Below are 16,976 nucleotides of genomic sequence, written 5' to 3'. Positions count from 1 at the left end.
TCTTTGTAGGGAGACCTTGGAGCTATAGATGAAGAATTTGATGTTGCTATATCAACTGCTTGTGGTGCTTTAGATCATATTGTTGTTGACACAATCAACACAGCTCAAAAATGTGTAGAATATCTCAAGAAAAACAACATAGGTTCTGCAACATTTATAGGTCTGGATAAAATGGCTAGATGGAAAGATCATACTAAGAGAAAAATCAACACGTAAGTTATAAATACAAACATATTTATTTATTTTTTAAATTATTGAGTTATAACTTAAGATTTTTTTGGCGTCAACATTTGTTAAGTTTTCTATTTAAGTTACTTTGATAGGAACTACATGTGATCGATCAGTGATATTTTCAATAAAGTATCATTATTATCAGTATATATCTGTTATACAAATATTTTTCTATTTTAATTCAAAAAGCAATATTCCATGTTGATTTCTGTTTTAGTTTGATAGTTACTACTTATGATAGACAACGATATTTTCTATAAAGTGGCATTATTATCAGTACATCTCTATGTAAAGGGCCTGAAACATTGAATTAATTTACTATGTTGCTGTCCATCAGGTAGTCTTTTCCTGAAATGTTTTACTGACAGGTGGGACATATCTCTTGTGTCCTACTTTTATTATAAATTTAGATTACTGCTTTGTTTTCCCCAAACAAACCTTAACTCTGAAAATGCTTGTTACACTAAAAGATATATGTTTTATACTTTTGTCTTAGGAGACATTATACAGGGGGTTCTCCCAAGGCCGTTTTAGCGTCGCGGCACCACAACGCTATATTTTCCTCCTGTGATGCTATAATATTTTCCACAACACTATAATTATTTTTAGGATGTTATTTTTCCTGTTTCTATATTGCAAATTCATGTCCTAAATTTTGAACTTTCATCTAGTTACTGCTTATGATCAAAAATTATATCACCTTTAATTGTTATCCTTTCAAGTCAGACAATAGAGGCAATTTAAAGTGACTAAATAGGTGTTTATTGCCCTTTGGGGGATAACTGTTAGGATAAGAATACCTCAAGCTGACACTTGTGACATGATTTATACCACGTGGTCTGCAATCGCAAATTTCGACAAGAGAAAATGTAATCAGAAAATCTTTAAAAAATAGAAATACATGTTTGCAGAATGGAAATTCAAAGAAATAAACAATTTTTCTCTTTCAAAAAGAGGATTGGTCTCTTTTTATGACTTTCAAAAATTACTCCCTATCTCTTCCTGTACGCTTCTTGTAAATCGAGGGCGATAAATTTGATTTTGAGCTAAATAAGTTCTGTACTTTCTTTAGAAAGTGATCATTATAGGCTTTAGTTTATGTTTCATCCCTTTAATGCATTAAAAACTTCATATTCATTCCCAATCTCCTGTCAAACATTGTTTATTTTCGTATTTTTCATAGCCTTCGGCGGCCAATAAATATTTTAGTGTAAACTACTGGTTGGAAATACGACAAAAATCCGCATTTTAAAATAATTGCTACAGATGCACAAATGGCACAGTAGACAGAAAAAATAATACCTAAAGACAAAACTACGCATTAACAGACTATTTGTTAGATTACTTTGTTATAAATATATATCATTTTGATAAAAAGAAACCACTGAGACTAATTCATTGAGTACCATGAACCAATATATTTCATAGACATGATAATGAAAAAGATTTTGAATTGAAATTTTATTGCTATATGATACTTTCTCTTCCCTTTTTAGCTCACCTGGCCTAAAAGGCAAAGTGAACTTTTCTCATCACTTGGCGTCCGGCGTCGTCCGTTGTCGTCGTTAACTTTTACAAAAATCTTCTCCTCTGAAACTACTGGGCCAAATTAAACCAAACTTGGCCACAATCATCATTGGGGTATCTAGTTTTAAAAATGTGTCCAGTGACCCGGCCAACCATCCAAGATGGCCGCCATGGCTAAAAATAGAACATAGGGGTAAAATGCAGTTTTTGGCTTATAACTCAAAAACCAGAGCATTTAGAGCAAATCTGACATGGGTAGAATTGTTAAACAGGTGAAGATCCATCTGCCCTGAAATTTTCAGATGAATCGGATAACCCGTTGTTGGGTTGCTGCCCCTGAATTAGTAATTTTAAGGAAATTTTGCTGTTTTTGGTTATTATCTTGAATATTATTATAGATAGAGATAAACAGTAAACAGCAAAAATGTTCAGCAAAGTAAGATTTACAAATAAGTCAACATAACTGAAATGGTCAGTTAACCCCTTCAGGAGTTATTGCCCTTTATAGTCAATTTTTAACCATTTTTCGTAAATCTTAGTAATATTTTACAAAAATCTTCTCCTCTGAAACTACTTGGCCAAATTAATCCAAACTTGGCCACAATCATCTTTTGGGTTAGTAGTTTGAAAAATATGTCCGGTGACCCGGCCATCCAACCAAGATGGCCGCCATGGCTAAAAATAGAACATGGGGTAAAATGCAGTTTTTGGCTTATAACTCAAAACCCAAAGCATTTAGAGCAAATCTGACATGGGGTAAAATTGTTTATCAGGTCAACATTTATCTGCTCTGAAATTTTTAGATGAATCGGACAACCCGTTGTTGGGTTGCTGACCCTGAATTGTTAGTTTTAAGGAAATTTTGCTGTTTTTGGTCATTATCTTGAATATTATTATTGATAGAGATAAACTGTAAACAACAATAATGTTCAGCAAAGTAAGATTTACAAATAAGTCAACATGACCGAAATGGTCAATTGACCCCCTTAGGAGTTATTGTTCTTTATAGTCAATTTTTAACAATTTTCATAAAATTTGTAAATTTTTACTAACATTTTCCACTGAAACTAATGGGCCAAGTTCATTATAGATAGAGATAATTTTAAGCAGCAAGAATGTTCAGTAAAGTAAGATGTACAAACACATCACCATCACCAAAACACAATTTTGTCATGAATCCATCTGCTTCCTTTAATATTCACATAGACCAAGGTGAGCGACACAGGCTCTTTAGAGCCTCTAGTTTTTTCCTAGATATTTAGTGTAATTGTATCTATACAGGTTGCACTATTATAATCCATTCATTAGGGCCCCGCCGACGGCGGGTCGCCCTATAGTGATCAGTCTGTCCGTCCGTCTGTCCGTCCGTAACACTTTCGTGTCCGCTCCATATCTAGAGAACCGTTATGATTTCATACTTAATACTTAATATGATTATTAACCAACACCAGAGGGTGTGTCATGTTGTATGTACAACTTCCTAGGTCAAAGGTCAAGGTCAAAAACTTTGGTTTCGAGTTGACAATCCTGTGTCCTGTGGTGAAGATCGTGTCCGCTCCATATCTAGATAATCGTTATGATTTCAAAGTATATACTTGTCATACATTTTAACCACCACCAGAGGGCGTGTCATGATGTATGTACAACTTCCTAGGTCAAAGGTCAACGTCAAAAAAACTTTGGTTTCAGTTGACAACCCTGTGTCCTGTGGTGAAAATGAAAAAAAAATTCAAAATTTTACTATGAATACAAATACATGTATACTATTTAATATTGATATAGACTTGTTTCCATATGTTTATGGATATATACACAGTATTTGGACTTGCAGATATATGCCAATAGAAGAACACTTATTAGAAAGACTAATGTTAAAATACTACAAAGATGAACTTTCATACAAACATTTGAATAATATTGTACAGTAGTTTTCTTTTTTTGTTAAAATAAAATTTGAATAAAAAAGCACAATGATGAGAAAGTTGACCAAAACAAAACCATCAGTATCGACCCTAATATAGGTGATTGACATGATGTGTAAAATGTGTTTTTGATATATGAATTTTACTACCTTTAAGTTTTGTAATCTATTTTTGACTCTATCTTTTGACTTCCTTCTTAGCATGTGTATTCACAACTAAACTTAAACTCAAATCTTTTATAACCTGCTATTTTTTATATTTTGTTTTGTTAAATTGTGTACAAATGTTTTAAATGTGATCGTTAATTTTTCTATAAAGTCAACAACAATCTGAGTGCTATAAGAAAAAAAAAAAAAAAAAAAAAAAAAAAAAAAAAAAAAAAAAAAAAAAAAAAAAAAAAAAAAAAAAAAAAAAAAAGTGTCCTGTGGTGAAGATTGTGTCCGCTCTATATCTTGAGAACCGTTATGATTTCAAATATTATACTTGACATCCATTTTAACCAACACCAGAGGGTGTGTCATGATGTATGTACCACTTCCTAGGTCAAAGGTCTGTCTGTCTGTTGGTCTGTCCATCGCTAACAAATTTGATCCACATTATATTTTGAGAGGACAGCTGTTATTATTTCATACTTTATACCTGACAAACATTTTCAACTTAACATATATATTAACCAACACAAGAGAATGTGTCATAATGTATGCATCCTAGGTCTAAGATCAGTCTGTCGGTCTGTCCATCCGTTCGTTGTTCTTAACAAACTGTGTCCGCTCTACCTCTCGAGAACCATTAATATTTCATACTTTATACTTGGTGGGTCATAATATATTGAAGGCATAATTCTAAAAATATGTGACAAATATCAATTGGGCAGCACCTTTAAACATATTGTTCAAACATCAATCCATATATCCAGAAGTCACCTTAGAGTAGTTATCAATGAGTTCACATCATGCAGTCATATCACTATTATACTATGAAAGTAAGATGAGAATATTTTTCAGTTTTAACTTAAAATCTTAGATCAAAATCACACATGAGACTATGTAATAACTTCAAATAATGCTTCATATCAGATTATCCATACAACTTATTTACCCCACGTTATTGACAGCGGGGCCCACAGAGATAGCTCCCATCTCAATGATATCTAGTTCATCTAGTTGGGTAGGTAGGGTAACTGGAACCACACATATATTTTTATTTGGCCCAAGAGGTGAAAAATAATTGAGTAACTATACATGAATATAGAAAACATAAACTGAAAATACTTTTAACATGGTTATAGTTTAATTGTATTCTTAGTAAAGAATTCAACAACATAAACATACAGAATAGGATGGAATAGAATATTTTATTCACCAAATGAGGGCCTTCAGCATACAAATAATATAAACAATAACATATATAACATAAAGGAAATAGAGCATCGCCACGACACAACAGTTTAGTTTTTGTTTATGCCAAATGTGATGCTATCCAAAATTTCTGGGGAGAACACTGGATATATAATGCAGCATTGACTTCTGTTCCATTTTCTTCTAATTCCAGTCTTTCTGAAACCAAAAAAAAAATTTTTTTTCAATACCCCTTATAATTTGTATAGTCCAAGATTTGTCTACAGAAGATCTTCCACAAACACAGAGTTTTGATTTCTCTTTTCAGACCAGAAAATGTTCACAGATTATTTGATCTGGTTAAAACAAAAACTCCTGAAATACTGCCTGCATTTTACTTTGCTTTGAGAGATACATTAGTGGCCAATGATCTAGATCAAGCCACCAGAATAGCTTATGGAAAAACTAGATTCCGAGTGGTTACACTTCAGGGAGCTCTTATTGATCAATCAGGTAATGTTGTGATTTAAAATATGTTTTAATCTGACAACCATACATTTACAAACAATCAGAAGCTTATACAAGTTTATACTTACATGTACCTTTATAACACTTTTCTTGTCCTGAATAATTGAAATGGACATTCAGAACAAACAATTACACAATGCTTTTGAATTTGAATTTTAGTTGTAATGATGCTTAATTATACTTGCAGTGCATAGATATTATTTATTATACCCCACGCAACGGGTTGCGGAGGGTATAATGTTTTTGACCCGTCCGTCCGTCAGTCCGTCAGTCCGTCGGTCAGTCCTGTTTCTTGTCATCGCAACTCCTCTCAAACCACACAATAGAATTTCACGAAACCTTTTCAGATAATAAGGACATACTATGTAGATGTGCATATCAACAGGAAATTGCGATTCAATTTTTTTTCTAGGAGTTACGCCCCTTTGAACTTATTTACTTTAATGTACTACTGCAACAGTTTGTCATCGCAACTCCTTTCAAACCACACAACAGAATTTCACGAAACCTTTTCAGATAATAAGGACATACTATGTAGATGTGCATATCAACAGGAAATTGCGATTCAATTTTTTTTCTAGGAGTTACGCCCCTTTGAACTTATTTACTTTAATGTACTACTGCAACAGTTTGTCATCACAACTCCTCTCAAACCACACAACAGAATTTCACGAAACCTTTTCAGATAATAAGGACATACTATGTAGTTGTGCATATCGACGGGAAATTGCGATTCAATTTTTTTTCTAGGAGTTACGCCCCTTTGAACTTATTTACTTTAATGTACTACTGCAACAGTTTGTCATCGCAACTCCTCTCAAACCACACAACAGAATTTCACGAAACCTTTTCAGATAATAAGGACATACTATGTAGTTGTGCATATCGACGGGAAATTGCGATTCAATTTTTTTTCTAGGAGTTACGCCCCTTTGAACTTATTTACTTTAATGTACTACTGCAACAGTTTGTCATCGCAACTCCTCTCAAACCACACAACAGAATTTCACGAAACCTTTTCAGATAATAAGGACATACTATGTAGATGTGCATATCAACAGGAAATTACGATTCAATTTTTTTTGTAGGAGTTATGCCCCTTTGAACTTATTTGCTTCAATGTACTTCTGCAACAGTTTGTCATCTCAACTCCTCTGAAAACACACAACAGAATTTCATGAAATTTTGTAGATAATAAGGACATACTATGTAGATGTGTATATTGACAGGAAATTATTATTCAGTATTTTTTCTTATACTTATTTAATTTCTCCAATGACAATGTGGGGACGTGGGGTATGTGAGCGTGCTCACTAAGGTTCTTTAATTTATTCTTTTTTTTTGTCATTTCTTTACAAAAGATAAGTACTGCTTTTCATTAAAAAAAAACCCATTGCAGACGCTGAAATAAAAGAATTGAATTAAACAAAAAATGTCTTCTAAGAAAAATCACATCTTCACTTAAAAAGAAAACCAATTTATGAATATAATGATTATTTTCCACAGGCACAATGAGTGGAGGAGGTAAATCTGTGATGAAAGGAAGAATGGGATCAGCTTTAGCAGCAGACATAGATCCCAAACAATTAGCCAATATGGAAAATATGCTAGAAAAGGTAACACATGTAAAATCTCCCCCAGAAACAATTAGCCAATATGGAAAATATGCTAGAAAAGGTAACACATGTAAAATCTCCCCCAGAAACAATTAGCCAATATGGAAAATATGCTAGAAAAGGTAACACATGTAAAATCTCCCCCAGAAACAATTAGCCAATATGGAAAATATCTTAGAAAAGGTAACACATGTAAAATCTCCCCCAGAAACAATTAGCCAATATGGAAAATATCTTAGAAAAGGTAACTCATGTTAAATCTCCCCCAGAAACAATTATCCAATATGGAAAATATGTTAGAAAAGGTAACACATGTAAAATCTCCCTCAGAAACAATTAGCCAATATGGAAAATATGTTAGAAAAGGTAACACATGTAAAATCTCCCCCAGAAACAATTAGCCAATATGGAAAATATCTTAGAAAAGGTAACTCATGTTAAATCTCCCCCAGAAACAATTATCCAATATGGAAAATATGTTAGAAAAGGTAACACATGTAAAATCTCCCCCAGAAACAATTAGCCAATATGGAAAATATGCTAGAAAAGGTAACACATGTAAAATCTCCCCCAGAAACAATTAGCCAATATGGAAAATATCTTAGAAAAGGTAACACATGTAAAATCTACCCCAGAAACAATTAGCCAATATGGAAAATATCTTAGAAAAGGTAACTCATGTTAAATCTCCCCCAGAAACAATTATCCAATATGGAAAATATGTTAGAAAAGGTAACACATGTAAAATCTCCCCCTGAAACAATTAGCCAATATGGAAAATAGCTTAGAAAAGGTAACTCATGTTAAATCTCCTTCAGAAACAATTAGCCAATATGGAAAATATGCTAGAAAAGGTAACACATGTAAAATCTCCACCAGAAACAATTAGCCAATATGGAAAATATGCTAGAAAAGGTAACACATGTAAAATCTCCCTCAGAAACAATTACCCAATATGGAAAATATCTTAGAAAAGGTAACTCATGTTAAATCTCCCTTAGAAACAATTAGCCAATATGGAAAATATGCTAGAAAAGGTAACACATGTAAAATCTCCCTCAGAAACAATTAGCCAATATGGAAAATATGCTAGAAAAGGTAACTCATGTTAAATCTCCCTCAGAAACAATTAGCCAATATGGAAAATATGCTAGAAAAGGTAACTCATGTTAAATCTCCCTCAGATGGGTTTTCAGAATCATTACTCAACAACTTCCTTAAATCGTCAAGTATTTGGGCCGGGTATCATCAGTGAGCAGTAGCTTGCAGTTTCACTTGTTGGGTACAGTTGTTACTGTCGTCATTCAGGCAGAGGGCTATAATTTAAAGAACAACTTAGGGCAGTATTCATTAGATAGATATAGGAAGATGTGGTAAGTATCGTGTATCGTGTTTCTTGTGGTTAGTACTTCGCTTTAGGGTTAGTAATGAAAGGCGTTGTGTTCATATCAAATTGTATTCAAGTTATGTACAAGGCAACGTTACGTAAACAATAGGCAACGTAAAAACAATAGGTAACGTTAGTGACGTTAGTTACTAAGCAATTGTACAGCGGCAAATACTTGACACTGGGGGCGCCGAGAAGTGAAAATTATTAAAATATTATCAAGATGAAATTAAGTTACAAAAAGTGAAAATGATAATTATTCATTTAAAGTCCATGTAATAAAATATAAATCATTGAACTGTCTATTCACTATATATCAAAATTACGGCGCACTATTTACAGTCTCTTGTATTATAACAAAATTAATTAAGAAGTCCATTTTTTATCTTAAGTTTGGCTTCTGTTTTCGATTTACGCTCTCTGGTCTCTGTGGCTGGCATTGTTGATGGCACTGTCGAGTCGGAAACCTCTAACGGATAAAGTTTTGAAATAGGACGACTAGTCAATCCGTGCTTGGTTCTAATTTTCACTGATCTAGTATATCCATCTTTTCCTTGGCAAAGTTCATCTACGACTCCTAGCTTCCATGTTATCCTAGGAGAATCATCGTGAATCTGGACTACATCGCCCATCTTGATAATATGACTGTTTGTACCGATGGTCTTGTGAAATTCTCTTAATGCAGTCAGATATTCATTTTTCCATCTGATTTGGAATTGTCTAATAAGTTCATGTTTAATATCTGCTTGACGGATAAAAGTAGTAGAAGTAGGTACGGTAAGCTTGTCGATATTTTCGGTAATGTCTGACGGATATGGTAGACGGGTTATTCTCTGGCCGTATAGAAGGTGAGATGGTGTCAACGGTTCTGGATCACACGATTCGGACGATACATACGTTAATGGTCTATCGTTCAATATTGCTTCAATCTCCGAAATGACTGTTTGGAGTATTTCAAGATTAACACAGTTAGTTCCTAATATTTTCCGCAAAATGTTTTTTGTAAGTCCAATCATTCTTTCCCAAAATCCGCCATACCATGGCGCTCTACTCGGAATAAATTTCCATTCTGCTCCATAATCATTGAGTTTGTCCTTTAAAGATAACGAATTGGTTAATAGCTTGAACTCTTTACTAGCTGTAATAAAAGTTAACGCATTATCTGAAATCATCGTTTTCGGAACGGATTTACGGCTACAAAATCTTCTGAATGCTGACATAAAGAATTTTTCTGTCAAGTTAGTGACAATCTCCAGATGAACGGCTCTTGTTGAAGCACACGTGAACAGACAAATGTATACCTTAATCTTGGTATTTTCACAATTCTTTACATATAACGGTCCTGCGAAATCGACTCCGGTCACAGTAAACGGTACGGGTTCATCAACTCGGTCTTTCGGTAACGGCGGAGGGTCTGGTTTCAGATAAGGTTTTCCCGTAACTTTGCGACAAGTCACACATTTCCGTAAAACTGTTTTTACGCATTGTCTCATTCTTGGTATCCAATAACTTTGGCGTAAATGTGTAACTGTACTATTCAGTCCTGAATGTAAATGGTTACAATGCGAATCCCTAATCACTAGATTTGTGAAATTGTGTTTGGAAGGTAACAAGTACGGAAATTTCGTATTTTCACTCAAAGAAGCATTGTGTATCCTTCCTCCACATCTGAATATTTCATTGTCGTCTTTGAAAAGTTTTAACTGTCTAACAATAGATGATCGTTTATTTGGTTTATCGCCAAAATTATACGTAGTGTTCTGTGTGTTCCGAATCCAAACTAACACTAAATGGCGAATCTCATTGGTAGATAAACAAGAAAATGTCTTTCTGTTTGTCTCGCTCCTACAGTTATGAATAAACCTAAATATATATGCTGTTACTCTCAACAGTCTTTTTAAATTACTGAACCTTTCCAAATTTATAATTATGTGTATACCTGTATTCTCTGTCTGTGCCGGTAATACAAGAGAAGCTACTGGTTCCTCGTCCTCTTCATTTACGATTAATGATGTTGTTGTCATGTTTCCGTGCCATGAGGGCCACTGATGTTCATTTGTAATCCATTCCGGTCCATGCATCCATAACTTATTTTGTACAAATTTTTCAGCTGATGTTCCACGAGTTAATTGATCTGCCGGATTATCAAGTGTTGGGCAATATTTCCATTGTTGATTTCTTATATTTTCTTTAATTTCTTTAATACGATTAGCGATGAAATTTTTAAGTGGCTTTGTTGAATATATCCAGCTTATCACGATTTGGCTATCACACCAAAAATTCACATCCATTTCTCCTATGTTTTCAAGTAAATGTTTAGCAAGTCGGGCTCCCAATAATGCTCCCATCAGTTCTAATCTAGGCAGTGTTATCTCTTTCAAAGGGGATACTCTATTTTTTGCCATTACAATAACTGACTGGTCCCCGTTCACTAGGTAAGCACATGCACCGTAAGCGCTCTGACTTGCGTCTGTGAAAACATGCAGTTTTCTAGTTGTAATAGTAGACGATTCGTTGTTGTAGAAATAAGATCTCAATATTTCAATTGTGAGTGCCTGTTTAAGATCCTGTAATAAAATAAACCATTTGTTCCGTATATCTTCTGGTAGTGGTTCATCCCATTCAAATTTTCGTTTCCAAATTTGCTGCATCAACATCTTTGCTCGTACTGTAACAGGACTTAATATGCCTAATGGGTCAAATATTTTAGAGGATTGTTGCAATATTTCTCTTTTCGTTACACATCTGGCCTGGTCCAATTTTATACTATCTTGAAACGAAATTGTATCTTTATCTACGTTCCATAACAGACCGAGTATTTTCACAGATTTGCTTTTATCCAGGGAATTCTCCGTTGCTGCAACTTGTCGTAATTTTACATTATTCGACGTCCAAGACCTCAAGTTAAATCCTCCTTTGGAAAATAATTCTCTCGATTCTTTGTAGAATGTCATCATGCTCTCTTCGGTTTAAAAACTTGACAAAACATTGTCCACGTATAAATCTTTCTTTAACATGTTTGCAGTTATTGACGAATTATTATTTAAATGTTTCAGTAGGGTTGCATTCAAAATGAACGGGGAACATGTTGTACCAAATAAAACTACTCTGAAACGATATGTTATCAACTGGCTTGTTGGGTCGGCGGGTTCACTTAGCCAAAAAAATCTCGTCACGTCTCGATCCTTTTCGTCAAGCTCAATTTGAAGGAAAGCTTTTTCGATGTCTGTCGTAGCTGCATATTGGTGTAATCTAAATCTTGCTATTATTCCAGTTAACTCATTCATTTGTGGCGGGACGGACATAAGGCAATCATTTAGGCTGGGCTTATCTGATGATTCTCGGCAGCTGCAATCATATACGATGCGAATTGGGGTGGTTGGTGAGTCTTTCTTAACAGCATGATGAGGAATATAGTGTATTTTCTCACCTGCATTTTCATCTTGAACTTTTTCCACGAATCCTCGTTTTTCCTGGTCAGCAATAATGTCTCCATAGACTTTCATCATTTCTGGTTCCCTGCTTAATCTATTTATCAAACTAAGTGTACGGCGTTTTGTAATATTGTAATTACTAGGCAACTCCGGAAAATCTTCTTTCCAAGGAAGTTTTGCAATATATCGGTTGTCCTTCATTATGATACTGTCTGTTTCATATGTCTCGAAAAAGGATTTGCTTGATTTTCCAGATTCGTCAGAAACTTCTCCAAGTGATTCGATTTTCCAAAAACGTTCCAAATCGACTTCTTCTGTTTTGTGTTGCATCATAACATTGAACATGAAAGCTGAGGAAGTTGTGGGTCCATTTGAGTTTAACATTGGTCCAGAAAGCAGGTATCCGAGTTTTGATTGTACTGCGGTTGGGCCTGGTCCACGGATAACTTTGTCTTGTACGATATCCCAGTAATAATCAGAACCTATTAACAATGAAATCTGGAATTTATCCATGTCGTTTACAGGATGCGCTAAGGTAAGTCCTCTGAGGTATGGCAGTTTAGCAGCATTGTATGTCGTGCGGTTGTGTAACGGTGCTGCGATTGTAGGGACAATCAATACTTCCATCGGTATTTTCTTCCCATTCTGAGTTTGTAAATCTATGACGGCAGTGTTTAAATTTCGTGTATTTCTGGTTGCATCTCCAAATGCTGCTAGGCTAACTGTTGAAATTCCATTTGGCTTTAACTGCAACTCAGCGGCTAATTCTTGGCTAATAAATGACTTCTGAGATCCTTCATCTAATAGTATATAAGCTGTAACTGACCTGTCATCTACCCATACTGGTGAGATGGCTGTCTTTAACAAAACGTCTGTCCTTGGTTTAATGTTCGATGTCGACGTGTAACATGTTAATGCATCATTTTCGCTCTCTACTGTATTGACTATGGCATTTTGCGGTAAGGGTTTTGCTGTACTTACGCTTTCTTTTTCTTGATTCTTATTACTGTCACAGAGACTAGTGTGGTGCTTTTTATCACATTTTCTACATCTAAAACGCGAGCGGCATTCTGAAACTTTATGACTTCCAAAGCAATTGTAGCATACTTTTTTTTTTCTGTTTAATTATAGAAAAGCGTTTTTCTCTGTCTACAACAGTTGTGCATTCTAGGGAAGAATGTGATTGTTTGCAATAAATACATGTTTTGGGCTTGGTCTGATAGCTTCCGGACTGGGGTCTTGAATAGCTTTTGGGTTTAGCTGCTGTGTAAAATGATGCAGTGGGAGTAAAGTTATCTAATTGATTCGAAAAACCAGTTTCCTGTACGTGCATTTCTTTACCAATCGCTTCCCTCAGTGACCTAATATCCCAATTCTTTTTCCCATGTTCTCTGGTCATAAGTTTTCTCATTTCATCGGGTAGTTTTCCAAATATTATTGGTACTAAAAGTGATCCGAATGTGTCTTGCGATTGTCCGAGCGACTCTAATCCCCTTATGCACGATTCCATTTTATCGTAAAATGCTCTTATGCTTTGCGGTGTAAGTGACGGATGCGAAAGTTCTAGTAGATTCTGCATGTACGCGTTTATAATTGTTTGTGTCTGTCCATACCTCTCCTTTAACAATATAATTGCGTGTTCATAGTTGGCGTTTGATAGAGATAAACCGGATATGCATTGTGCGGCTTCACTGTGTACCTGAGATTTGAGATAGCTGAACTTTTGTATATTTGTCAAAGAGGGATTGTGATGAATGGTTGTCTCAAACGATTCCCAAAATGTCTGCCATGTTAATATGTCTCCCGTAAAGTTTGGTAGATCAAGCTTCGGTAGCTTGTGATAGAAGTTTGTTGCTGTTGTTGGGTTTGCATTCGTATAAACGGAGTTGTTATCTACGGAAAATACATTTTCTGAATGGTTTGAATTATGATTTGCAATACTTGTTGACGGAAAATTTGATGAATCAAGTGTATTGGCTATTGGAACATAAGTTGTTTCACTCACCGTTTGCTGAAATGGGGTTGTTTTGTTTCCAGAAACTATGTCATTGAATCGGCGAATGGCGACTTCCATATTCATTGCATAATCGTCCGCGTCAAGAATTTCTTGTTCCATGTCTTCTAATTCGGTTCCATCTAAGATCTGTGAGTCTAAAGATTCAAGCAGGTTCCTCTTCTTTGTAAGGTTGTCTGCGGCAGCCGAAAGTTCTTCATGTCCAATATCTTCTTGCGAAATTCTTTCCTTCGTTCTATTAATTAATCTTGTAACTGCACTACGGTGACCACCACGAATTGCTTTTAATTTCTCCATGGGTCACGGCACCAATATCGTGTATCGTGTTTCTTGTGGTTAGTACTTCGCTTTAGGGTTAGTAATGAAAGGCGTTGTGTTCATATCAAATTGTATTCAAGTTATGTACAAGGCAACGTTACGTAAACAATAGGCAACGTAAAAACAATAGGTAACGTTAGTGACGTTAGTTACTAAGCAATTGTACAGCGGCAAATACTTGACAGTAAGAGTGGCAATGAGACAACTCTTCCTCTAAGTCACAATTTATAAAAATAAACCCTTCTAGGTCAAGGTACGGTCTTCAACATGGAGCCTTGACTCACACTGAAAACAGCAAGCTATAAAGGGCCCTAAAAAATTAATAGTGTAGAACCATTCAAACGGGAAAACTAACGGTCTAATCTCTATAAGAAAACAAGAAACATGATTATTTTAATATTTTGAAATTGTTATATAATAAATGATGTGTAATATATATAATTGCAGCTTACATCTGAAGCCCAGACTAGTAGAGCAAATAAGGAAAGATTGGAAGATGTCATAAGAAGAGAGGAAAAAGACCATACACATATGAAACATTCATTACAGAAATGTACAATGGATATTGAGGTAAGGATTGTAAATATATGTGATCAACAAATAATCATCTTTATAAAAAATAAGACAAGTTGTATGGATTTATTAAAGGCAGCATAACATATGTTTTTGTTTACTACATGTAATAATACTTGTGGGTGTGTATATTAAGGTGTTTTGATTGGCTGATGAATTAATTTGCTGCACCTCTTAGCAAGTTGATTCTATAATCCTATATACATGTGTTTGTTTTCTATAAGACAGGTTTTCAATCCAACAAATCTGCATGCTTTGGATATATAAGTTAAAAAAAATTGCAATGCAAAAATGAAAAAAGTGTGAAGCGTACACATAAGTTAGGTTTACAGTAGATATACAATACATTTTCTTGTACTTAAATCTATGGTTGGCTGAGTTTCAAATATTTAGGTTGCTAATCGTTTATGGTTTTTAACTTGATATTGGTTTTATGCTTACCTGGCACCAATAGCCATGTCAATTTTTGCATCACTTTGGGTCCATAGTATATAAACTTTTCTTTAAACATTTTCCTCTCTTAAACTGCTTGATGGATTGAAACCAAAGTTTTTTGGGCTTCATCTATAGGATGTCAACTATATTAAGCTTGTGAATTTTGTCCAGGTTGATCACCCAACATGGCCAAAATGACTAAATATAGAACTAAGGGGTAATACTCAGTTTTCTCTTATATCTCAAATACTATAGCAATTAGAGAAAAACTGACAGGTAAAAAATGGTCAGCATATCATGAACATATTTTTGAAAATTGATCACCTTTTTTGAAGGTATTGCACCTGGCATGTAGAATGTTTTGAAACTCTGTTAGCCTTTTTTTAACCATTGTTTCGGCACTAGAAGAGCTCAATTAAAAGTGATAACGCAAAAATGATCAGCGAGTTTTTATTTTTGTACTGGATACAGGCCATCAACAAAATGATACTGACTATTTGACCACATTTACTTTATATAATGTCTTACTGTTTTTGTATAATGTTGAAAGCAATTTTGGAATGCAAGAGTTTAAAATTGCAATGATTTTATAATAACTTAAAATTGTAATATTTCTTAGGAATGGGCCCACTATGCTTATAAATTTCAGAAACAAAATAAAAAGAGGAAATTTCAAGTTAGTTATTAATTATGAGTGCTTCTGGATAAGGATAATCTGAATGCAGCAATAAGATTACCATATATAATTTCTTATCAATAATGAAAACTTTGATTTTATAAATAATAAGGCAAATAAAGAACAACAGACAAGGTTAACAAAACAAATAAAAGAACAGGAAGTCAGAGTTAAAGCAGCTGCTCCAGATGAAAAAGAATTAAAACAGTTGGAGAAAAAAGTTGGAGAATATAAAAAAGGTAAGAATTAATTAGATTATTATTGTGTTACTGTGGTATTATCCATCTGGTGTATTTTGGTATTGACTGATTTGATTAATTCATTTTATATTTCGACAGTTCTGAAATCAGAAAATTATTCATAAAAATTCATCTCATACAGGTTGTTTGTCCTTAAACAAATTTGGCTCCTAATAATTATAAATCTGCTTCTTGCATCTGATTTAACCCTCATTCAGTTTCCCAGCTTTTTTTTTAAATTGGGGGTGTATATTTTATGGATTGTTTGTTTTCACTTGTTATTTCTCTTTATAGTGTTATCTTTCTTTTAATTAAACAAAACCTACCTCTGTATCTTTTTAAGTTTTATGTGAAATGTTATCAACCAATTTAACATTATTCTGTACAATTTTGTTTTAAGGGAGTTGTAATAGAATGAATTAATATTGAGCCCAAAAACTTGAACCCTCCGAAACAGAAAATTTAAGGTCCTGATTTGCATGCAGACTAAAACATTTTATACTGCAACTAGTTGTGTTTATTTCCTAAATACATTAACATAGGTATATTTTGTACAATGCCAATTTCATCATGGCACACTTTTTCTACAATCAGGGGTTCATTAAGAGATGAAAATAAGCTTGAAATCTGTGTTGCAGTATAAAAACAATATTAGGTCAATGTAAAAATAATATCAACTTTTTTGTACTCAGCGCAAAACTGGGGAAGGGCTCAGTAGAATCTCACCCTTCTCCAGTTT

General features: G+C 34.2%; 1 protein-coding gene across 1 annotated transcript in view; it reads left to right on the top strand.

Moving 5' to 3' along the window:
* Positions 1 to 16,976, top strand: part of LOC143067386 (structural maintenance of chromosomes protein 4-like) — a 55,603-nt gene that overhangs the window by 22,134 nt on the left and 16,493 nt on the right. Inside the window, exons 14-18 of the mRNA XM_076240614.1 lie at positions 10 to 212; positions 5,346 to 5,530; positions 7,052 to 7,161; positions 14,762 to 14,884; positions 16,111 to 16,237. Of these exons, the coding sequence (XP_076096729.1) occupies positions 10 to 212; positions 5,346 to 5,530; positions 7,052 to 7,161; positions 14,762 to 14,884; positions 16,111 to 16,237 (748 nt within the window). The remainder of the gene's footprint in view (positions 1 to 9; positions 213 to 5,345; positions 5,531 to 7,051; positions 7,162 to 14,761; positions 14,885 to 16,110; positions 16,238 to 16,976) is intronic.

This window comes from Mytilus galloprovincialis, chromosome 3 (assembly GCF_965363235.1).
Source record: "Mytilus galloprovincialis chromosome 3, xbMytGall1.hap1.1, whole genome shotgun sequence".
Classification (NCBI taxonomy): Eukaryota; Metazoa; Mollusca; class Bivalvia; order Mytilida; family Mytilidae; genus Mytilus; species Mytilus galloprovincialis.
The sequence above is the reverse complement of the archived record's forward strand: the minus strand, read 5'-3'. Positions and strand labels throughout refer to the sequence as shown.